At 40.4% G+C, this 23,264-nt stretch overlaps 3 protein-coding genes across 11 annotated transcripts; all 3 read left to right on the top strand.

Annotated features, from left to right (window-relative positions):
* Positions 1-293: 293 nt before the first annotated feature.
* On the top strand, positions 294-23,026 carry LOC117779319. 9 transcript variants are annotated; one of them, XM_034615405.1, is made up of 5 exons: positions 294-399; positions 796-1,152; positions 20,088-20,201; positions 20,281-20,315; positions 22,870-23,026. In XM_034615405.1, exons 1-5 carry the CDS (start codon positions 348-350, stop codon positions 22,987-22,989), a joined length of 678 nt encoding a protein of 225 aa, XP_034471296.1. In that variant the 5' UTR covers positions 294-347; the 3' UTR covers positions 22,990-23,026. The 9 variants fall into 9 exon arrangements, 5 of the variants coding, with proteins under 5 accessions (XP_034471296.1, XP_034471297.1, XP_034471295.1 ...); XM_034615406.1 differs by lacking the exons at positions 20,088-20,201; positions 20,281-20,315; positions 22,870-23,026 and adding exons at positions 1,822-1,935; positions 2,016-2,050; positions 4,617-4,773; XM_034615404.1 differs by lacking the exons at positions 20,088-20,201; positions 20,281-20,315; positions 22,870-23,026 and adding exons at positions 1,822-1,935; positions 2,025-2,050; positions 2,174-2,666.
* On the top strand, positions 7,176-9,653 carry LOC117779310 (immunoglobulin kappa light chain-like). The gene is made up of 5 exons (XM_034615388.1): positions 7,176-7,361; positions 7,470-8,159; positions 8,750-8,863; positions 9,166-9,209; positions 9,306-9,653. Exons 1-5 carry the CDS (start codon positions 7,304-7,306, stop codon positions 9,423-9,425), a joined length of 1,026 nt encoding a protein of 341 aa, XP_034471279.1. The 5' UTR covers positions 7,176-7,303; the 3' UTR covers positions 9,426-9,653.
* On the top strand, positions 13,245-15,110 carry LOC117779314. Its single transcript, XM_034615395.1, has 5 exons — positions 13,245-13,683; positions 13,791-14,480; positions 14,560-14,661; positions 14,734-14,768; positions 14,858-15,110. The coding sequence occupies exons 1-5, from the start codon at positions 13,626-13,628 to the stop codon at positions 14,975-14,977; spliced, it is 1,005 nt and encodes a 334-aa protein (XP_034471286.1). The 5' UTR covers positions 13,245-13,625; the 3' UTR covers positions 14,978-15,110.
* Positions 23,027-23,264: the final 238 nt, after the last annotated feature.

Raw genomic sequence — 23,264 nt, 5'->3', positions numbered from 1 at the left:
TTCTCGTAAATTAAAGATGTTTTTCTCACAATATGACAACTTTATTTTCATAAAGTTCAGACTTTTTCTCTCCTAAAATCTCACCTTTGTTCTCGACCATTTAAATGCAAGTTACTCTTAAACTGACACATCACTATAAAAACTGTTTGGCAAATGGAAACCTTCTTGAGGAAATAAAAGTGTCACTTTTAGAAAGTGGATAATATATAATAAAATCCTCTGTAACATGCATCAAATACATGATGACAGTACTGTGTATTGTCAGCCTGTACCCGCCTCTTTACACTGAGACCACTTGTCTTTGAAACACAGATCAGTGACGAACATTACAGCAGTGCTGTCGCACCATGCGCACGACAATGAACTTCACCCTCCTGTCAGCTATACTCTGTATCCTCAGTAAGTAGATCTATTTTTTCTCAATATATCAACAGCCAACTTTTATGATTTTTAATGGTTTAGATCTATTTTGTTGACTTAGTTATATTCTCTTTCATCCACTTTGTCATGAGGCCTCTATTACTCTTTGCAGTATCTGTAGGACCTAGTGTTTAGACAAAACAGCGGTTAGCCTAAGACAGATAGAGAGACACTCCACAAATTGACTAATGCTATGTAGCCATCTTGACTTTGAAGGCGTATAATACTCCTTTCTCCCCCGATACATCACATAAAATGACAATTAATACTTGTGACATCATCCGTCTCCAGAAAAAACTTCACCCTGCAAGATTTCCCTTGCAACAACCTCTCCACCCAAACGGGGTCTGAATGTCAGAATCTTGTTTGTTTCAGGTTGGATCTCTGTCTCACGTTGTGAATTTCACGTTGTGGAGGTCCAGACCGGTGAAGAGGTCACGCTGCTGTGTACCAACTACATCAGTTCCCCAACTCACATATCATGGTTCAGACTGGAAAACGGATCCAACACCAGCCACATCTCCTCCATGCTCTCCCTTGACACAGGTGCATCGTACTTCGATGGGTTTGAAAAAGAAAAGTTCAGCATGACGTCCAACGTCAGTCACGTCTTTCTCCAAATCAAACAAGTGGATTTATTGGACTCTGGACTCTATATATGTGGCTATAACGTGGACAGAGACTCCAGAAAATTCCCAGCAGTTTACAGTGCAACGTATTTAAAGGTTAAAGGTAAGATTGCTGCAGAGTTTGTCTGTGTTTTGTTATAGGGGAAATAGATTTTATGCCGTCTTGAAATAAGAGCTGGTCTGAACTAAATACACGACAGTTCCTGCAAAAGAAGCCAGTGTCTTGATCGCCACCTGGTGGCTGGCTGCCATATAGGTCGTTAACTTGACTCCTCCGTGGTTAATGGATGGGACATGGAGCAAACTAAAAAGTTAAAATACACATCAAATTATATTTTCCTGTTTGTTTTATACAACGTTAGTAGTTGATAAAAAATTATTACATGTTTAGATCTAAATAAATGTAATCTCTGCTGAAGCCTTTGTGATGGTGATAGCATTTGCCTGCACCATAGACTGTATAAAAAGATGGACGACGTGACAGCTCCAGGAAAGTTAGGCCAAAGCGTCTCAGTCGCTACCTGGTGGCTGGCTGCAACATAGGTCATAAACCCTGCCCCCTCCATGTTAGCAAATTGGACATGGACCAAAATAAGATAGATGGTTTTCTGTCATTTGAGGTAGTTGTTATCACACTGATGTATGCTCAAGTGTTTTGGTTATTTGTTATCTGATGCTGTAAAAACAAGGTGAAAAGTAGAAGTGGAGCCGCGTCGTCCATCTTTATATACAGTCTTTGGTCTCAACGCACATAAATGTATCTTTCTTGTAGAACAGTCTGATGAACATGCAAATCTGATCATCGAGATCCTCATGGGCGGTCTGATTATCGTCCTCATTATAATCATCATCGCTCTGGTTCTGAAAATCTGGAAACTTCATACAGGTATTTATGTGTTTTTATTCCAACTTTGCCAATACAAAGCTCCCTGACTCCTGACCAGATGTATTGTTTCTGTCATTTAGCACATAAAGAGGCACAGGATCCACAACACAGTAAGGTAATCAAACTTGAACCATAGATTAACATTGATCCAAGTCTTTCAGTCATCAAGTAGTGGTTTTATGTAATGCCACACAGACAGCTCAGGGTGATACAAGTCATTGAATACTTCCATTTACAGAATGTGGGCTCTGATGACCTGAACTACGCAGGACTGAGTTTCCTTCCAAGAGCAGAGCGGAGCAGAAGGCCTGCTAGAGAGAGAGAGCCGGAGCCTAATGTTGTCTACGCCACCACCATGCACTCAAGAAACCACCGGAACTGAAGCTCAGAGAGGAACTGAGGCGTTGTCGTCAGTCAGCTTTTGGGCTTTTGGGCTGTTTGTGGATGGGAGGAGTTGCCATCACTGTGACAAGATGTTGTGAAAAATAATTGTGATATAATTTTAAATCTTACTTAAAGTGAAGTCTTTATCTTCTCATTGTACATGTGTATCTTGGTGCAAAAGTAAAACGGCAAAAGGCTGGAAAAGGTATTGATGACTGTCCAGAGTTTTGTTTTAGTCATGACCTCCGGGGGATGTCCGGAGAATGGGGACCGGACTTTCTGCAGTGTTTGCCTTTCATACATGAACAAAGCAGCAGGAGATTTCCCGATCATATTGTATATCAAGCAGTATTGTTGTAATCGTAATCCATGATCAGCTGCCACCACGATCACGATCCACCACTATCTAACATCAGGGTCCCCCTTAACGATCACGATCCATCACCACGATCAGATGCCACCATGATCCACAATTTCAATTCGATTCAATTTTATTTGTATAGCACCAAATCATAAGAGACATTATCTCAAGGCGCTTTACATAAAAGGACAATCCATCGTCATGATCCACCACCACTGTCAGGATCCACCATCGTGGGGAAGAATTATGTTTATAAAGTCTGAATGAATCCGTTTGTTTTCTCTTCTCAAGGAGATGTTGCCTTCACCCAATCAGTTGTTGTCACAGATGTACCTAAATAATTTGTTTCTCTTCTTGCTAAACCACTTTGACATATTGTAAGAAATCTGAAAATTTTACAATTACATGTTGTACTTATGAAATTTTGTCATAGTAATGCAAACTACAACTTTATTAAATGCGCCACAGCAATTGCAGACTTATTGAAGAACCATGAATTATTGGATTTGATAGGTAGCGCATCACCCATGTCCCATCCCTGATCGATGTATCAGGTGATTTTATTTGCTCAGTAAATCAACAAAAGGTGTCGTAATAAATGATAAGCTGTTTTTCTTTGCTATATATACACATGTTCATGTTTGTATTTTTATATTTGTGTTAAAAAGCAATAAAAGCTTAATCAAAAAGCATGTTTAAAACTAGCGTGAAAATAACGTGTACAAAGTTTTATTAAGGAGAGTGTAAAATGGCCCCAAACAAATGATGAATCTAACATGTCACATTTTGTCTGTGATATTTTTGAATTGTGACGGAAGCATTAAAGGTTCAGTGTGTAGAATTTAGTGACATCTAGTGGTGAAGTCGCATGTTGCAGATGGATACCCCTCACCTCACCCTCCCCTTCCAAACATGAAAGAGAACCTGTGGTAGCTTCAGTTGTGATAAAAACTCAAACAGTGTTTAGTTTGTCCAGTCTGGGCTACTGTAAAAACATGGCGGCCTCCGTAGAGAGGACCCACTCCTGATAGTTTTCAAAGTATTTGAAGATAAAGGACCAATTCTAGGATAAAGAAAAGAACAATTGTACAATTAGATGAAACACACGAGTGAAAACATCAGTAGGATTATTTTATATTCACTTTCTGCCAATAGATCCCTTTCCCCCAAATCTTACACACTGAACCTTTAAGTTGAAATAACCTGTTGAAGTCAGAGCTTTAAGGACGTACTGAGCCGTTTGTGAAGTAAACCAAGAGACAAACTGTGAGACAGATGAAGAGAATCCCAGTTCTAATGATGGAGAGCCAAACCAAGGTTCTCATCTGTGCCGTTTGGTCGTCTGGGACCAGCAGCTCGCTTCCGCTGCCGAACAGTATCTCGCCACAGGAGGCCACAGCGCAGTAGTAGGTCCCAGCGTCAGAGGCCCTGAGGTTGGTCCTCTGCAGGTGGTATGAACAGCTGTGTGAGGGAGACCCCGGTAAGCCTTTGTGATGGTGATAGCATTTGTCTGCACAATAGTTTTGGTGACGGGACCAAGCTGGAGTTTGATGGTGAGTCTCACGTGATGAATAGTGATCATTACTCCTTAGGTTAAAAGTGTGTGACGTCTCCTGTCCTCTGGCTCTCTGCAGATGAGGTGGACTGGCTGGTGGTTTTCTTGAGTGCGACCTCGGCAATCACCACCCTGCTGAGTGTTTTACTGGCTTTCCTCAATATGCATGATGAGGGTTACAGGTAAATGCTACTATCTGTTCCTCATGATCCCAGTGATCAATATATGACATTAAAGAGTCATTCTGTCTTTTCAGATCCCCATGCTCCATCCTCCAAAATAAATGCAAAGGTAAAAGATGAGCTGTTGTGTTACTGTTCAAACACTTGTGCACATTGTCTGTCATGGCCAACAACATGACTGACTGTTTCTCATGCGCAGGATGAGCAGAATGAAGACGACCCCTGCTACATTGCTCACAGGGAGATACAGATGAACAGATCCAGAGGACAGAGGGATGATACCTGGAGTGAATGTGTGTACTTGAGTGTGAGGCAGTAGAGCTGGACACCTTCTGTATTTGTCTCTGTGTTTAATCACCACATTTATGTCTTTACTGACATCAGAACAGTCCTGTAAATTAGATTTTTACCTCCGTGTGAAACATGTAAAGCTTCAGCTTGCTATCATCTAAATAAAAACAAGTTTTATTTTATTTGTGTGTGTATGACTCATTTCTACTGTGTCTGTGCATTCAAAGTAGTGCAGGTAACAGTGGACGACGTGCATCCTGCTGAAGCGTGAGCTTTCTCATGAAGCCGAGCTTTCATCATTTCACAGACCACACCTATCTGTTGGAAACATGGTGACCACATGTCACATACAAGCACCTTTTATAATTTACTTGAGGCCCACAAGTCGTGAACACAACTTCACATTGCTTTAGTAAGGTTTGTGTGACTATTGTCTTCGTGTGTACCAACCAAAAATGTTACCTGCTGAAGGGGCGGGGTCATTTGTTACAGGCTTATACACATTATGACATTAGACTGTATATAAAGTCCTGGTCATAAACATACATATATGTAAATACATTCACTAAATATATCTCTGAATAACAGAACCTTTTGTGTGATTTATATCAAGTGGCACAAGCAAGATCATCAGCTCCCCCCACAACAAATCCAGAGGTGACACTTATCTCAATGATCCATTAATGGACATTCAAACTTCCTTTTACAGTTTAAATTTTCTTTTCAAGACCAATATCCTAATTCGTCTCTATGTGTGTTATGGACCCAGGGTTACCGAGATGCAGACGACCTCCATTATGCTGCTTTGAATATTAACTTCCCCAACAGGTCAAGACGACAGAGGGACAACAGAAAGGCTGAATGTGTGTACTCAGGCATAAAGCAGTGAAAGTGTGCAGTGCAGGAAACCAGAAATGATGTTGTCGCACCTATGGGCTGTTTATACTAATACTGTAGTGTCCATAGTAAGTGTCCTTCAGCAGAGCAAGAAGACAAACAGACGGTGACGGGAGTGAATGCGTGTACACCAGTGTAAAGCAGTAGAGCTGAACATCTTACACTTCCATACATGCTGAATGTAAAGCTTCTCTATGCAAAACAAATTAAAGATTTTAAAAAAGCCGAATTGATTTGATGTTGTCAGTTGCCATATTTTCCACTCCCACTAAATATAGAATATACTTCTTGAACTTAACCCCAAGTTGTTTAACAATTTCGTACCTGACATGTGAGGATCTGTATTTAGCCTCCGTGTGGTCAAAAGACCGTCTGCTCTCTTTGTCTGAGCACTTTCAAACAGGAAGTCTCTGCAGTGTCTTCACTACACCCCAGCAGACTACTTCAAGTGAACAGCAATGAAATGAACAGAAGTTGACAGAAGAGAATCACCAATACTCATCAAGCAGTGTCACAAAACAGGGATTAAAAGTGTTAAATAAACTTACACAGATACACATACACAAATAAAATGTTAAAACATTACTCATGAAATCATATTTATTCTTCTATCAACCACATGGTAGCCATGATCCAGTATGTTTGACTTGATAGGGGCAGATGAAGCAATATAACAAGTTACCCACAGCCCACAGCATTAAAAATTACATTTTCTGATGTAATACACAAAACACTGCCCTCATATTTGCTTATATCTTTTTGTTTTCAAGTCACACGTCATTATAAACTATGAATGTGTGTCATCTACAAGTCACTGAAAGCTTCAAGAGCAGTTGCTGTGACTCTTATGTTAAAATTGTTACCTCCACTAAGGAGGTTATGTTTTCACCCCTGTCTTGGCTGGTTGGCTGCTTGGGAGAAGGACAGGGCGTGGGCCAAGAAACAACCCATTCAATTGAGGTGCAGATCTGGACAAAAGGGGCTGATCCAGGATCTTTTCATCACTTCTCTTCATTGCCTAAATTGTAGAGTAGTAGTACATTTTTTAATGTGGTCCCTGTTGTAACCTGAGGTCCACAGCAAAGGCCCTAATAACCATTCCACATTCCCGGCTGGAGCACCAAAGGGGACCAGGTCTTTTCTGTTAGAGCCCCCCCCTCTTTGTCAGACAGATCTCCAGAGGAAGATTGTTCCAAACTCCTTATCCTCTTTAGAGATACATTTTATACATGTGCTGTCTTAGTCCTTGGGGTCTGAATTCCCCTGTAACTTTCATTAATATATTTTAATCTCTTTCCGATCTTACCTGCTGTTTGTTATTTATTCATGTTCGACTATATATTATTTTTCACAATTTTTTCTAATCTGTATTATTTATATACTTGTGCTCTTATGTTTATTTTAATTGTTTTCCATTGTTTGCCCTTAATTTTTCACTTTTAACTTGTAACCTTGTAACTGTGCTTTGAAAGGTGCTATATGAATAATTGAATACAATTGTAGTAGTAGTAGTATTATGTACTCTAACTGCGTCAGATGTCTCTCACCCTGTGACTCTTTTTAAAGAACAAAGATTCAGATCAAAGGTAGCAGTGATCATGTGATCAGTGTTGCCCTGCTGGCCAATCAACACAAGTCTTTACTCTGAAGAGAGGAGAAAGTGTCGGGCTGTTTGTCATTCAACACGACGATTTCAACATGATGACATCTCCCAAGTTCGTTCTCTACCTGACATGTTTCTTCTTGGGGAAAATGGGTGAGTTGTGTTTTATTTAAATATTCACTCAGTCCTGATGCTGATTACGATTTAATTTCTGTCACATAACATTAACAGTTATTTTGCTTTTCTCCTTTTTCTCTTCAGTTCAGATGCATCATGTTGTCTTGTCTCATCAAGACAGCGTATTTAAATCAGTTAATGTTGGAGACAACTTGACTTTGCAGTGTTCATATGAGGAGAGGGAAGATAGGATGTATTGGTACAAACAAACACCAGGACAGAAACCTCGAATTATCTCATTGACAAACAAAATCTCGAAAAATTTTCCGTTATTGAATGAATTCAAGGACAATCAATCCTTCACTGTGGAAACTAATGATGTTGTGAGTCACCTAAATATCTCAGATCTGCAGCTTTCAGACTCAGCTACTTACTACTGTTCAAAGAGAGAGATATATGTGCTTCAGTTTATGCAGAGCATCACTGTGAGTGTGAAAGTTTCAGGGTCTAACATCCAGGCTCTGGTGCATCAGTCTGAGAGCATCCAGCCAGGAGGCTCTGTGACTCTCAGCTGTACAGTTCACACTGGGACCTGTGATGGAGAACACAGTGTTTACTGGTTCAAGAACTCTGAAGAACCTCAGCCAGGACTCATTTACACCCACGGAGACAGGAACGATCAGTGCGAGAGGAATCCCGACAATAAGACACACACCTGTGTCTCCAACTTGTCAATGGAGAGACTGAACCGTTCTCATGCTGGGACCTACTACTGTGCTGTCGCTGCATGTGGACACATTGTGTTTGGAGACGGGACCAAGCTGGAGTTTGACGGTGAGTCACTACCAGAGACTCATTTAATGAATAGTGACAGTTACGTAGAAAGAGACAGGATTTTGGTAAAATACTGTATAACAACAAAATGAAACAGTAACCCAGTTGGTCCTGTCTGAATGTCCCCACTGACGGTGACCCAATAAGGCTTCACCACCAGTGGACGGTGGAGGTGTGCACCACGACTAAATATATATTTATTATTATAAATAATAATTTATTAAGTATTAGTTCAACTTTTCTTGTTTATTTTTTCTCCAAGATTATATTATCACTATAATTATTATTGTATCGGTGAGATAATTTTTAATAATAAGATTATTTTAACAGTGCTCGGATTATTATTATTCTAAGATTATTAGTAATGTTATAATTATAAATAATATTTTTTCTTTTCATAAACACACACACACACACACACACACACACACACACACACACAGTTGTCATTCCGTTCTGTTAACTGTCCTGTATTCACTGTTCTTGTCCTCTTTGTTTTGTTCTGTCAATGTCTTGTCTCTTGTCTTGCAAAGTTAAATGAAAATCGCAAAAAAGAAGAGACAGAATTAGTAGAACTTCTCCTGTTGCAGATGAAGTGAACTGGCTGGTGTATTTCCTGAGTGGAGCTTTGGGATTCACCATCAGCCTTTTGCTGGCTGTGTTACTGTACAAGATAAACAAGAGAAGATGCTGGAGATGTTCAGGTAACCACTCATCTCTAGCTTGTGTTCACTCAATTTGGCTTTTTAGCAAAATAATAATAATATGTTTTATTTCACTGACCCTTTCTAGATAAGGACACCTTAAAATATATGATAAGTAAATCCATGATTCATGAATTAAAGTTAAACCAAGTGTTAAAAATAAATTAGGAGATGCAAACACCTCAATTCAACACAAGACTAGTTAAGAAGTAAAACCAGGTTAAGAGGTAAAGGCACCTAACAGGACATATGTGAACACAAGAGTGACTAAGACTTTGTCTTTGCATGTGTTTCATAACCAGAGTCTCGTACACAACCATCATCTCCCTCCACAACAAATGCAGAGGTAAATACAATCTTTTTAAGAGTGAAATTTACATTTGACAATAAATACGTTTATTTTATAAGGAGCCATCTTGATCTACTTATATGTTGTTTCTAGGGCAACCAACATGCAGATGACCTCCATTACGCTGCAGTAAATGTGAACGTGGCCAGCAGATCAAGACGACAGAGGGACAACACAAACGATGAATGTTTGTACTCAAGTGTTAAACTGTAGAATTGTGTTTTTAAGAACGGTCTATGTTTGAGATGTGGGATTTCTCAGTCTTTCTTTAGAGGTGGAGCATGATTCTTGTCTGTAATGCTTTTTTATTCGTTTTCCAAATATAAATGTGGCTTTTTTTGTGATTAAAGATAAAAAACAACTCATGATGTAATTACACTTTTATGGTTAGACAATGTGTGTGTGTGGGGGGGCATGTTTTGACAGTTGCTGTTGGTCTTTGATGGAATGACACTTTGACCATGACATATGGAAAACGATGATTAAACTTCATGTAATGAAAGTTTGTGTCCCAGTCTGGGTGTGTGTGCAGCGGGTGACGGCTGCGTCTCTGATCTGCTGTGTGTTCACATAGGGAGTGTGTCTACTGAGGAGCTGCTACGTGAGGTTATGACTTCTGTATTTCCTTGAATAAAAGAAGGTTTGTTCTCAACTAACTGCCAGGACTCTACAATATGAAGCTGTGCATCTTCCGGTCCTACAATAATAACAATAAAAACCTGGTTTAAACAAGTGAATGGATTCAGTGGACAGAAACGCTACAGTGCTTTTTACTTTGAAACAGGTACAGGAAGTGTGGCAAATATTTGTATTTGTGACATATTCAACAGACATTGAAACAGCGCGCAGCATGTGGAGGAAATAGGCGAAACCCCAAGCGCTGCTCATCTGGGCCGCGTGGCCGCCCTGACCTGGGTGACAAAATGAAAAGTCACAACGTTCTGTCACGTTTCCTCCAAGAGAGGCGAGAGGAGGTTTAGAATGTGGACACAAGTATCAAAGGCATCTTTTCCAAATGAAGGGTATTACTCATATCAGGTTCAAGGCTCTGGCTACATTGGTAGATGGTTTGAACAGATGATACATTCTTCTTTACTTTCATGACTCGTCCCTATAATAAGTGCTGGGACAGCAAAGTATGATATTAATTCATTGATATAGGTTTCGCTGTTTCCTGGAAGCATCATCTATGATCCCATGTGGTCTAGCAGCTAGCGTTCCAGGTTTTAGCCTCCACCACATATCCATAACCTACATCAAACGGATGCCAGAAATTACTAACCCTATATCCTTGAAGATAATTATGTTTTTAAGATCTGATTGGCCGTGTGGATTCACTGCTACATGTGAACTGGCTCCAGTGTAGGCCATGCAGGTACAACAGTGGTCAGAGGTGTCAGTAGGTCATGATATCAAAAATATCCCCCTCTTGTTTCCTTTTTGTTTCAATGCTTGTTTCCTTTTTCCTGTGTATTATATTTGCATATGTGCTTATATTGTGTATAATTGAGTTTTTTAATGGGAATAAGTTACATTGTTTTGCTATATTTGCAAATTCTTGAAATAAAAACTAAAACTGTCTGATGTTTCCCTCGTATCGATAATGCCAACTTTTCCATGAGCTGATTTGTGCTTATCCACGTTCACACTAACAAACACAACCCAGCGCTACTTAATCGTACATTGCAGAAAATAACCTACGGGAAAACATTGTCCATGCCACAGATTGAGAGTGGTAATAAAGTGCCGGTGTTTGTTTACTCAGTACTGCACCATGACTCAATCTCAATGAAGTGATGGACACATTTAAATTTACTTCATTACTTTTGTTCCAACTAAGTAAATAGAGTCACCCCACATCCAGTTCACTGCATCTTGAATAAGACTTTTGTTGTTGTCTTTTGTCACAAACTAGAATCTCAAGCAGCTGCAGCAGCTCTGAATATGGAGGTAAGTGGTAGTGTTGCACTACTTAAGAAGCTGGTTTGAATTCACATGTATGACACAAGTTTACATTTTTTTTAAATCTACATCAGAGGATTGATCATGGCTCATAACACCAACTAACGGTGTTTCAAACATCTTGGAACCTGTAGGACCATTTCTTACGTAGAGTAAACCATTTGGGACGTCCTGACCTTTTCATATATATTTACACCGCGACATTTCTGTTGCAAAGGTGTGTGTGCTGCTATGGGGAGTTGTCCTCCACAGACAATAAATACAACTTTACTTTGTGTCTTAGCCCCACCTCCCAGCACCACATTCCACAGGCGTTTTTGAATTTCCAGGGACTTTGGGGGTGAAGATAGACTTTAATAATTCTGTTCTCAACACTTGTCTACATCAGTTATGTTTAGACACACGTCCTCCTAATATGACAAATGACTTATGTTTTATTAGCAGGGTCATCAAGTTGCAGACAACCCACTGTCAGGTTCGGTTAGGCAAGTGGACCCAGGATGCAGAGTTTAAACAAAAGGTGTCCTTTTAATGGCCAACAGAAAAACAACAAACAAAGGAGAATCTCAAAAAGTCAAAAACTGAGAAAACAAAAGACACACAGGGGAAAACACTGGAAGCTTACGAGAAGACCAGAAGAAGCAGGGGACGCGAGCACAGGAGATGAAGCATATAGACAGGACAGGAGATTTCGGCAGGCAGTAAGACAGACATTAAGACAGGGCATAACTACAAGCACAAGAGATCACAACAAACATATGACAACAGGAAGCACAGAGACTTATATACACACAGGGAAGGCAGGGGCAATTGACCGACCGGTGGAACACATGAGGACTGGTGCATGGCAATCACAAAGACAGGAAGTGAGAAAGAAAACACGCGGGAGCAGGGCCTACAAAATAAAACAGGGAAACAGAACACAGGGAGTGGGAAAACCAGAGACACAGAAACAACAACACATACAAACATAAACACAAGGATATACATGAAACACAAGGAGGTACTAATGAACTGAAAACACTCTTCAAAAAGAGGCGGAAACTAAACACTCAAAAGACAAAACCATGACACCCACATTATGCTGCTTTAATGGAGCACAGGTTCAGCAGAGCAAGAAGACAAACAGACGGTGACGGGAGTGAATGCGTGTACACCAGTTGTAAAGCAGTAGAGCTGAACATCTTACACTTCCATACATGCTGAATGTAAAGCTTCTCTATGCAAAACAAATTAAAGATATTACATCAGCCGAAATGATTTGATGTTGTCAGTTGCCATAATCTCCACTCCCACTAATATAGAATATACTTCTTGAACTTAACCCCAAGTTGTTTAACAATTTCATACGTGACATGTGAGGATCTGTATTTAGCCTCCGTGTGGTCAAAAGACCGTCTGCTCTCTTGTCTGAGCACTTTCAAACAGGAAGTCTCTGCAGTGTCTTCACTACACCCAGCAGACTACTTCAAGTGAACAGCAATGAAATGAACATAAGTGACAAAAAACAGAATCACCAATACTCTCATCAAGAAGTGTTGATGTTACTCTTATGTTAAATTGTTACCTCCACTTTGGAGGTTATGTTTTCACCCTGTCTTGGCTGGTTGGCTGCTTGGGAGAAGGACAGGGCGTGGGCCAAGAAACAACCCATTCAATTGAGGGGCAGATCTGGACAAAAGGGGCTGATCCAGGATCTTATCATCACTTCTCTTCATTGCCTAAATTGTAGAGTAGGAGTAAATTTTGGAATTTACTCTATGATTTCATTGTTGACTTCAGACTTTTTGATACCATGTGGTCCCTGTTGTAACCTGAGGTCCACGGCAAAGGCCCTAATAACCATTCCACATTCCCGGCTGGAGCACCAAAGGGGACCAGGTCTTTTCTGTTAGAGCCCCCCCTCTTTGTCAGACAGATCTCCATAGGAAGATTGTTCCAAACTCCTTATCCTCTTTAGAGATACATTTTATGGATGTGCTGTCTTAGTCCTTGGGGTCTGACTTCACCTCTAACTTTTATAAATATTTTTTAATCCATCTCCGATCTTACCTACTGTTTATTTATTCTTGTTAAACTATATATATTTTTCAATATTTTTTCTAATCTGTAACATTTATATCCTTATATTTGTGCTCCTATGTTTTCTTTTAAATGTTTTCCATTGTTTGCCCTTAATTCTTCACCTTTAACTGGTAAAGCACCTTGTAACTGTGCTTTGAAAGGTGCTATATGAATAACTGAATACAATTGTAGTAGTAGTAGTATTATGTACTCTAACTGCTTCAGATGTCTCTCACCCTGTGACTCTTTTCAAAGAACAAAGATTCAGATCAAAGGTGGCAGTGATCATGTGATCAGTGTTGCCCTGCTGGCCAATCAACACAAGTCTTTACTCTGAAGAGAGGAGAAAGTGTCGGGCTGTTTGTCATTCAACACGACGATTTCAACATGATGACATCTCCCAAGTTCGTTCTCTACCTGACATGTTTCTTCTTGGGGAAAATGGGTGAGTTGTGTGTTTTTTAAATATTCACTCAGTCCTGATGCTGATTACGATTTAATTTCTGTCACATAACATTAACAGTTATTTTGCTTTTCTCCTTTTCTCTTCAGTTCAGATGCATCATTTTATCTTGTCTCATCAAGACAGTGGATTTATATCAGCTGATGTTGGAGACAACTTGACTTTGCAGTGTTTCTATGAGGGGGATGACAATAACATGTATTGGTACAAACAAACACCAGGACAGAGACCTCGAATTATCTCAATTACGCACAGAGCCTCTAAAAATCTTTCGTCAGTGAATGAATTCAAGAACAATCAACGCTTCACTGTGGAAACTAATGATGTTGTGAGTCAACTAAATATCTCAGATCTGCAGCTTTCAGACTCAGCTACTTACTACTGTATAAAGAGTCATTTATATGTGTTTGAGTTTATGCAGAGCGTCACTGTCAGTGTGAAAGGTTCAGGGTCTAACATCCAGGCTCTGGTGCATCAGTCTGAGAGCATCCAGCCAGGAGGCTCTGTGACTCTCAGCTGTACAGTTCACACTGGGACCTGTGATGGAGAACACAGTGTTTACTGGGTCAAGAACTCTGAAGAACCTCAGCCAGGACTCATTTACACCCACGGAGACAGGAACGATCAGTGTGAGAGGAAACCCGACACACAGACAAACACATGTGTCTACAACTTGTCAATGGAGAGACGGAACCGTTCTCATGCTGGGACCTACTACTGTGCTGTCGCTGCATGTGGACACATTGTGTTTGGAGCCGGGACCAAGCTGGAGTTTCATGGTGAGTCTCACGTGATGAATAGTGATCATTACTCTTAGGTTAAAGTGTGTGACGTCTCCTGTCCTCTGGCTCTCTGCAGGTGAGGTGGACTGGCTGGTGGTTTTCTTGAGTGCGACCTCAGCAATCACCACCCTGCTGAGTGTTTTACTGGCTTTCTCAATATGCATGATGAGGGTTACAGGTAAATGATACTATCTGTTCCTCATGATCCCAGTGATCATTATATGACATTAAAAAGTCTCTCTCTTTTCAGATCCCCATGCTCCATCCTCCAAAATAAATGCAAAGGTAAAGATGAGCTGTTGTGTTACTGTTCAAACACTTGTGCACATTGTCTGTCATGGCCAACAACATGACTGACTGTTTCTCATGCGCAGGATGAGCAGAATGAAGACGACCCCTGCTACATTGCTCACAGGGAGATACAGATGAACAGATCCAGAGGACAGAGGGATGATACCTGGAGTGAATGTGTGTACTTGAGTGTGAGGCAGTAGAGCTGGACACCTTCTGTATTTGTCTCTGTGTTTAATCACCACATTATGTCTTTACTGACATCAGAACAGTCCTGTAAATTAGATTTTTACCTCCGTGTGAAACATGTAAAGCTTCAGCTTGCTATCATCTAAATAAAACAAGTTTATTTTATTTGTGTGTGCATGACTCATTTCTACTGTGTCTGTGCACTCAAAGTAGTGCAGGTAACAGTGGACGACGTGCATCCTGCTGAAGCGTGAGCTTTCTCATGAAGCCGAGCTTTCATCATTCACAGACCACAGCTATCTGTTGGAAACATGGTGACCACATGTCACATACAAGCACCTTTTTATAATTTACTTCTGGCCAGAAGTGAGAACACAACCTAGTGTACCAACCAAAAATGTTACCTGCTAATGAGGCAGGGTCATTTTATACTATCTTCACCTTTCTGAAGTGAGGACGTTGGGGCCGCAGGGATCTCAGAGATGCATATCTCAAAACCTCAATATAGGTGTGCAGTGCTAAAAGCTACCACAAAAAAATGTTTTAACAGATCAAGCTCAAAAGTCCCCTCTGATCTACACCTTCCTCGAACCGAAAACATAAACGGACGGTGCAGCCTTGAAACTGGCCACTTCTCAGTGTTTGGCTTTTGCTCTGACTCTCTGTGGTGGATAAGGTGAGAGCACTGTGACTGTGAGCTGGTTTCCGCTGGTGGAAAATGAAGTCCTGTCGCTCGAACACAGGAAGACTGAAGTGTTAAACCAAGAGAAGTCATCTTTACAAGAGGCAGCTCGCATGCTGTGTGCAACGAAGGGAAACACAAAGCCCTAACAGAGCAAACTGAAAGAGTTTGCAATGAAATGTAATAATCACAGGTGGGAAGTAGTTGTTCTATAAGTTTGTAAATAACCCAATTTATGTTACTGCTAAAACTGTTACTTACAAAGTTTGTATAACAATCCAATATGGTCTCCTCCAAAAACCAAAGCAGCCAATCGACCTGAATTTCAGTTTTTTTTATACGACTGATTACTATTATATAGTATGACCCGCGACAGGAGCTTTTTTGCGTCATCGCAACAACATTCATATAATCACTTCCTGTTTGGTAATTTGTCCTTTTTTTTTTTTTTTTTTAAGTACAGTGTTTATTTAGGTTGCTGTAATGCTATGTACTGAGCTGAATTACAGAGCTTTTATTTTGAAAAGATGTCTGATCTACAGTCTGAAAAAATAACCAGTAAAGTAAATAATTCAAACTTATAAATCAATCACACATGTGAACAGTAATAAAGCAAATTCACACTACTATTCACACTGACTGTAAAATTGGTGCAAAAAACACAATCTGCTTGATCATGGATGCACAACAGCTTCATTGCAATCTCAAGTGAACAGCTCACTCCAAACAAGCATGTTTAGAACAGGCACTGCACTAGTGTACGATATGTGCACATGAAAGGCCAAAGAGAATTCTACGTAGGTGGATAATTCAACTTTCTGTCACAAGGTGTAAGAGGCAACAAGAGAAAAGTTCTCAGACCCTCTCGTTTGTTTGTGTCTCTGCGGTTTGAAACAGGATGTCCCCAGATCAGTAGCTTGAGGTTGGTTTGTTCACTGCACCATGAGGGAGGGTTAACAATCTGTGATACATTTAAAGGCAAATTCCACCAACTTTACAAATCTGATCAAACGTCAGTTTTACTGCGTCATGTGCATGCAGAATGTCTTCTCCACCCTGATGATGTCACCTGGGTTTTCTCATGTTTGGTTTCTCCAGTGGTGTTTGAAGAAGTGATCAGCTCACATTGGTCGCTGTGAAGCAGCGTGGCGTCACGTGGCTGAAACAGAGAACAGGGACGACCACCTGAGGAGCCTCATGCACGATGCCGCTTGAAGCTTCTACTTGTGATGTGACTTCATGTGGGGAAGAAATGTGTTTATAAAGTCTGAATTAAACCGTTTGTTTTCTCTTCTAAAGGAGATGTTGCCTTCACCCAATCAGTTGTTGTCACAGATGGAACTAAATAAATGAAAAATGTCTTAAACTTTTTTTTTTTGTTCTTGACATATTGAAATTAATCTGAAAATTTTACAATTACATGTTGTACTTATGAATTTTGTCATCGTAATGCAAACTATAACTTTATTAAATGCGCCACAGCAATTGCACACACTTATTAAAGAGCCATGAATTATTGGATTTGATAGGTAGAGCATCACCCATGTCCCATCCCTGATCGATGTATCAGGTGATTTTATTTGCTCAGTAAAACAACAATAGGTGTCGTAATAAATGATAACCCGTTTGTTAAACTTTTAACTGAACCTTTAAGTTGAAATAACCTGCTGAAGTCAGAGCTTTAAGGACGTACTGAGCCGTTTGTGAAGTAAACCAAGAGACAAACTGTGAGACAGAGCAAGAGAATCCCAGTTCTAATGATGGAGAGCCAAACCAAGGTTCTCATCTGTGCCGTTTGGTCGTCTGGGACCAGCAGCTCGCTTCCGCTGCCGAACAGTATCTCGCCACAGGAGGCCACAGCGCAGTAGTAGGTCCCAGCGTCAGAGGCCCTGAGGTTGGTCCTCTGCAGGTGGTACGAACAGCTGTGTGAGGGAGACCCCGGTACGGAGATGTGTTCACACTGATCACCGTGTGTGTGAAGGATGCCGTGGCGAGACCCGTGTCTGAACCAGTAAACGTTGTGTTCTCCATCACAAGGTATACAGGTGCATCGTCTAAAGGTCTTGGGAATGAACATTTTCTGCAAAAAGAGCAGACACAGCGTAAAAATGAGGTTGCAGCTGATGGCTGTTAAGAGGGTCAGTCTGCGTGACACTTTAAACATCTGTCAGGACCTCGGCGGAGGAAAGTGAACTCTTCAACTCTACCAAGTTGTGATTTACTTTCAATTTGGCTCCAATCTAATAAATGTGAAATATCTCCAGATGATGACTGGACAAAGGCCAAAGGTCATGTATAGAATGGTATGTGTAGTGTTAATATATAAATAGTTTATGATGTCATATGATAAGTGACATCATCAAGAAGTCTTACGTTGATATCGTTGTCATTTGAGGCATCTCTGCTTCCTGGACTAAAGGCACGACCTAAAACTTATATAGATGTAAAAATCATTTATGATCATATGGTAGGAAAGTTGTCATCATGATGTCACTATTAAAGCCAGAAAATGACGTCATATTTTTTCGGTAACGTTTTAACTTTTGCAACCAGTAACAGTTGAGTCATATATATATATATTCTGAATCTTTTTTTTCATTACGGACTATTTGAACTGATTCTCGTAAATTAAAGATGTTTTCTCACAATATGACAACTTTATTTTCATAAAGTTAAGACTTTTTCTCTCCTAAAATCTCACCTTTGCTCTCGACCATTTAAATGCAAGTTACTCTTAAACTGACACATTCACCTATAAAAACTGTTTGGCAAATGGAAACCTTCTTGAGGAAACTAAAAGTGACACTTTTAGAAAGTGGATAATATATAATAAAATCCTCTGTAACATGCATCAAATACATGATGACAGTACTGTGTATTGTCAGCCGTGTACCCGCATCTTTACACTGAGACCACTTGTCTTTGAAACACAGAGCAGTGACGAACATTACAGCAGTGCTGTCGCACCATGCGCACGACAAATGAACTTCACCCTCCTGTCAGCTATACTCTGTATCCTCAGTAAGTAGATTATTTTTTCTCAATATATCAACAGCCAACTTTTATGATTTTAATGGTTTAGATCTATTTTGTTGACTTAGTTATATTCTCTTTCATCCACTTTGTCATGAGGCCTCTATTACTCTTTTGCAGTATCTGTAGGACCTAGTGTTTAGACAAAACAGCGGTTAGCCTAAGACAGATAGAGAGACACTCCACAAATTGACTAATGCTATGTAGCCATCTGGACTTTTAAGGCGTATAATACTCCTTCTCCCCGACTGCATCAGGTAAAATGACAATTAATACTTGTGACATCATCCGTCTCCAGAAAAAACTTCACCCTGCAAGATTTCCCTTGCAACAACCTCTCCACTCAAACGGGGTCTGAATGTCAGAATCTTGTTTGTTTCAGGTTGGATCTCTGTCTCCACGTTGTGAATTTCATGTTGTGGAGGTCCAGACCGGTGAAGAGGTCACGCTGCTGTGTACCAACTACATCAGTTCCCCCTCTTACATATCATGGTTCAGACTGGAAAACGGATCCAACACCAGCCACATCTCCTCCATGTTTTCCCTTGACACAAAGTGCAAAGTACTTCGTGGGTTTGAAAAGAAAAGTTCAGCATGACGTCCAACGTCAGTAACGTCTTTCTCCAAATCAAACAAGTGGATTTATTGGACTCTGGACTCTATATATGTGGCTTAACGAGGACAGAGACTCCAGAAACTTCCCAGCAGTTTACAGTGCAACGTATTTAAAGGTTAAAGGTAAGATTGCTGCAGAGTTTTGATCTGTGTTTTGTTATAGGGGAAATAGATTTTATGCCGTCTTGAAATAGAGCTGGTCTGAACTAAATACACGACAGTTCCTGCAAAAAGAAGCCAGTGTCTTGATCGCCACCTGGTGGCTGGCTGCCATATAGGTCGTTAAACTTTGACCCCTCCGTGTTAATGGATGGGACATGGAGCAAACTAAAAAGTTAAAATACACATCAAATTATATTTTCCTGTTTGTTTTATACAACGTTAGTAGTTGATAGAAAAAGTATTACATGTTTAGATCTAAAGAAATGTAATCTCTGCTGAAGCCTTTGTGATGGTGATAGCATTTGCCTGCACCATAGACTGTATAAAAAGATGGACGACGTGACAGCTCCATGAAAGTTAGGCCAAAGCGTCTCAGTCGCTACCTGGTGGCTGGCTGCAACATAGGTCATAAACCCTGCCCCCTCCATGTTAGCAAATTGGACATGGACCAAAATAAGATAGATGGTTTCTGTCATTTGAGGTAGTTGTTATCACACTGATGTATGCTCAAGTGTTTTGTTATTTGTTATCTGATGCTGTAAAAACAAGGTGAAAAGTAGAAGTGGAGCTGCGTCGTCCATCTTTATATACAGTCTTTGGTCTCAACGCACAAAAATGTATTTTTCTTGTAGAACAGTCTGATGAACATGCAAATCTGACCATCGAGATCCTCATGGGCGGTCTGATTATCGTCCTCATTATAATCATCATCGCTCTGGTTCTGAAAATCTGGAAACTTCATACAGGTATTTTATGTTTTTATTCCAACTTTGCCAATACAAAGCTCCCTGACTCCTGACCAGATGTATTGTTTCTGTCATTTAGCACATAAAGAGGCACAGGATCCACAACACAGTAAGGTAATCAAACTTGAACCATAGATTAACAGTTGATCCAAGTCTTTCAGTCATCAAGTAGTGGTTTTATGTAATGCCACACAGACAGCTCAGGGTGATACAAGTCATTGAATACTTCCATTTACAGAATGTGGGCTCTGATGACCTGAACTACGCAGGACTGAGTTTCCTTCCAAGAGCAGAGCGGAGTAGAAGGCCTGCTAGAGAGAGAGAGCCTGTCTACGCCACCACCATGCACTCAAGAAACCACCGGAACTGAAGCTCAGAGAGGAACTGAGGCGTTGTCGTCAGTCAGCTTTTGGGCTTTTGGGCTGTTTGTGGATTGGAGGAGTTGCCATCACTGTGACAAGATGTTGTGAAAAATAATTGTGATATAATTTTAAATCTTACTTAAAGTGAAGTCTTATCTTCTCATTGTACATGTGTATCTTGGTGCAAAAGTAAAACGGCAAAAGGCTGGAAAAGGTATTGATGACTGTCCAGAGTTTTGTTTTAGTCATGACCTCCGGGGGATGTCCGGAGAATGGGGACCGGACTTTCTGCAGTGTTTGCCTTTCATACATGAACAAAGCAGCAGGAGATTTCCCGCTCATATTGTATATCAAGCAGCATTGTTGTAATCGTAATCCATGATCAGCTGCCACCACGATCACGATCCACCACTATCTAACATCAGGGTCCCCCTTAACGATCACGATCCATCACCACGATCAGATTCCACCATGATCCACAATTTCAATTCGAATTCAATTTTATTTGTATAGCACCAAATCATAAGAGACATTATCTCAAGGCGCTTTACATAAAAGGACATCCATCGTCATGATCCACCACCACTGTCAGGATCCACCATCGTGGGGAAGAATTATGTTTATAAAGTCTGAATGAATCCGTTTGTTTTCTCTTCTCAAGGAGATGTTGCCTTCACCCAATCAGTTGTTGTCACAGATGTACCTAAATAATTTGTTTCTCTTCTTGCTAAACCACTTTGACATATTGTAAGAAATCTGAAAATTTTACAATTACATGTTGTACTTATGAAATTTTGTCATAGTAATGCAAACTACAACTTTATTAAATTGCGCCACAGCAATTGCAGACTTATTGAAGAACCATGAATTATTGGATTTGATAGGTAGCGCATCACCCATGTCCCATCCCTGATCGATGTATCAGGTGATTTTATTTGCTCAGTAAATCAACAAAAGGTGTCGTAATAAATGATAAGCTGTTTTTTCTTTGCTATATATACACATGTTCATGTTTGTATTTTTATATTTGTGTTAAAAAGCAATAAAAAGCTTAATCAAAAAGCATGTTTAAAACTAGCGTGAAAATAACGTGTACAAAGTTTTATTAAGGAGAGTGTAAAATGGCCCCAAACAAATGATGAATCTAACATGTCACATTTTGTCTGTGATATTTTTGAATTGTGACGGAAGCATTAAAGGTTCAGTGTGTAGAATTTAGTGACATCTAGTGGTGAAGTCGCATGTTGCAGATGGATACCCCTCACCTCACCCTCCCCTTCCAAACATGAAAGAGAACCTGTGGTAGCTTCAGTTGTGATAAAACTCAAACAGTGTTTAGTTTGTCCAGTCTGGGCTACTGTAAAAACATGGCGGCCTCCGTAGAGAGGACCCACTCCTGATAGTTTTCAAAGTATTTGAAGATAAAGGACCAATTCTAGGATAAAGAAAAGAACAATTGTACAATTTAGATGAAACACACGAGTGAAAACATCAGTAGGATTATTTTATATTCACTTTCTGCCAATAGATCCCTTTCCCCAAATCTTACACACTGAACCTTTAAGTTGAAATAACCTGCTGAAGTCAGAGCTTTAAGGACGTACTGAGCCGTTTGTGAAGTAACCAAGAGACAAACTGTGAGACAGATGAAGAGAATCCCAGTTCTAATGATGGAGAGCCAAACCAAGGTTCTCATCTGTGCCGTTTGGTCGTCTGGGACCAGCAGCTCGCTTCCGCTGCCGAACAGTATCTCGCCACAGGAGGCCACAGCGCAGTAGTAGGTCCCAGCGTCAGAGGCCCTGAGGTTGGTCCTCTGCAGGTGGTATGAACAGCTGTGTGAGGGAGACCCCGGTAAGCCTTTGTGATGGTGATAGCATTTGTCTGCACAATAGTTTTGGTGACGGGACCAAGCTGGAGTTTGATGGTGAGTCTCACGTGATGAATAGTGATCATTACTCCTTAGGTTAAAAGTGTGTGACGTCTCCTGTCCTCTGGCTCTCTGCAGATGAGGTGGACTGGCTGGTGGTTTTCTTGAGTGCGACCTCGGCAATCACCACCCTGCTGAGTGTTTTACTGGCTTTCTCAATATGCATGATGAGGGTTACAGGTAAATGCTACTATCTGTTCCTCATGATCCCAGTGATCAATATATGACATTAAAGAGTCATTCTGTCTTTTCAGATCCCCATGCTCCATCCTCCAAAATAAATGCAAAGGTAAAGATGAGCTGTTGTGTTACTGTTCAAACACTTGTGCACATTTGTCTGTCATGGCCAACAACATGACTGACTGTTTCTCATGCGCAGGATGAGCAGAATGAAGACGACCCCTGCTACATTGCTCACAGGGAGATACAGATGAACAGATCCAGAGGACAGAGGGATGATACCTGGAGTGAATGTGTGTACTTGAGTGTGAGGCAGTAGAGCTGGACACCTTCTGTATTTGTCTCTGTGTTTAATCACCACATTTATGTCTTTACTGACATCAGAACAGTCCTGTAAATTAGATTTTTACCTCCGTGTGAAACATGTAAAGCTTCAGCTTGCTATCATCTAAATAAAACAAGTTTTATTTTATTTGTGTGTGTATGACTCATTTCTACTGTGTCTGTGCATTCAAAGTAGTGCAGGTAACAGTGGACGACGTGCATCCTGCTGAAGCGTGAGCTTTCTCATGAAGCCGAGCTTTCATCATTCAC

Source organism: Hippoglossus hippoglossus, chromosome 18, assembly GCF_009819705.1.
Source record: "Hippoglossus hippoglossus isolate fHipHip1 chromosome 18, fHipHip1.pri, whole genome shotgun sequence".
NCBI lineage: Eukaryota > Metazoa > Chordata > Actinopteri > Pleuronectiformes > Pleuronectidae > Hippoglossus > Hippoglossus hippoglossus.
The sequence above is the reverse complement of the archived record's forward strand: the minus strand, read 5'-3'. Positions and strand labels throughout refer to the sequence as shown.

Bases quoted from the DNA above. Each gene is read 5' to 3' on its own strand.
- LOC117779319 (XM_034615403.1), top strand. From the start codon at position 348: ATGCGCACGACAATGAACTTCACCCTCCTGTCAGCTATACTCTGTATC. The intron at 1,153-1,821 runs GTAAGATTGCTG...TCTTTCTTGTAG, and splicing joins AACGTATTTAAAGGTTAAAG to AACAGTCTGATGAACATGCA. The intron at 2,051-2,173 runs GTAATCAAACTT...TTCCATTTACAG, and splicing joins AGGATCCACAACACAGTAAG to AATGTGGGCTCTGATGACCT.
- LOC117779310 (XM_034615388.1), top strand. From the start codon at position 7,304: ATGATGACATCTCCCAAGTTCGTTCTCTACCTGACATGTTTCTTCTTG. The intron at 7,362-7,469 runs GTGAGTTGTGTT...TTTTCTCTTCAG, and splicing joins TTTCTTCTTGGGGAAAATGG to TTCAGATGCATCATGTTGTC. The intron at 8,864-9,165 runs GTAACCACTCAT...TTTCATAACCAG, and splicing joins AAGATGCTGGAGATGTTCAG to AGTCTCGTACACAACCATCA.
- LOC117779314 (XM_034615395.1), top strand. From the start codon at position 13,626: ATGATGACATCTCCCAAGTTCGTTCTCTACCTGACATGTTTCTTCTTG. The intron at 14,481-14,559 runs GTGAGTCTCACG...GGCTCTCTGCAG, and splicing joins GACCAAGCTGGAGTTTCATG to GTGAGGTGGACTGGCTGGTG. The intron at 14,769-14,857 runs GTAAAGATGAGC...TCTCATGCGCAG, and splicing joins CCTCCAAAATAAATGCAAAG to GATGAGCAGAATGAAGACGA.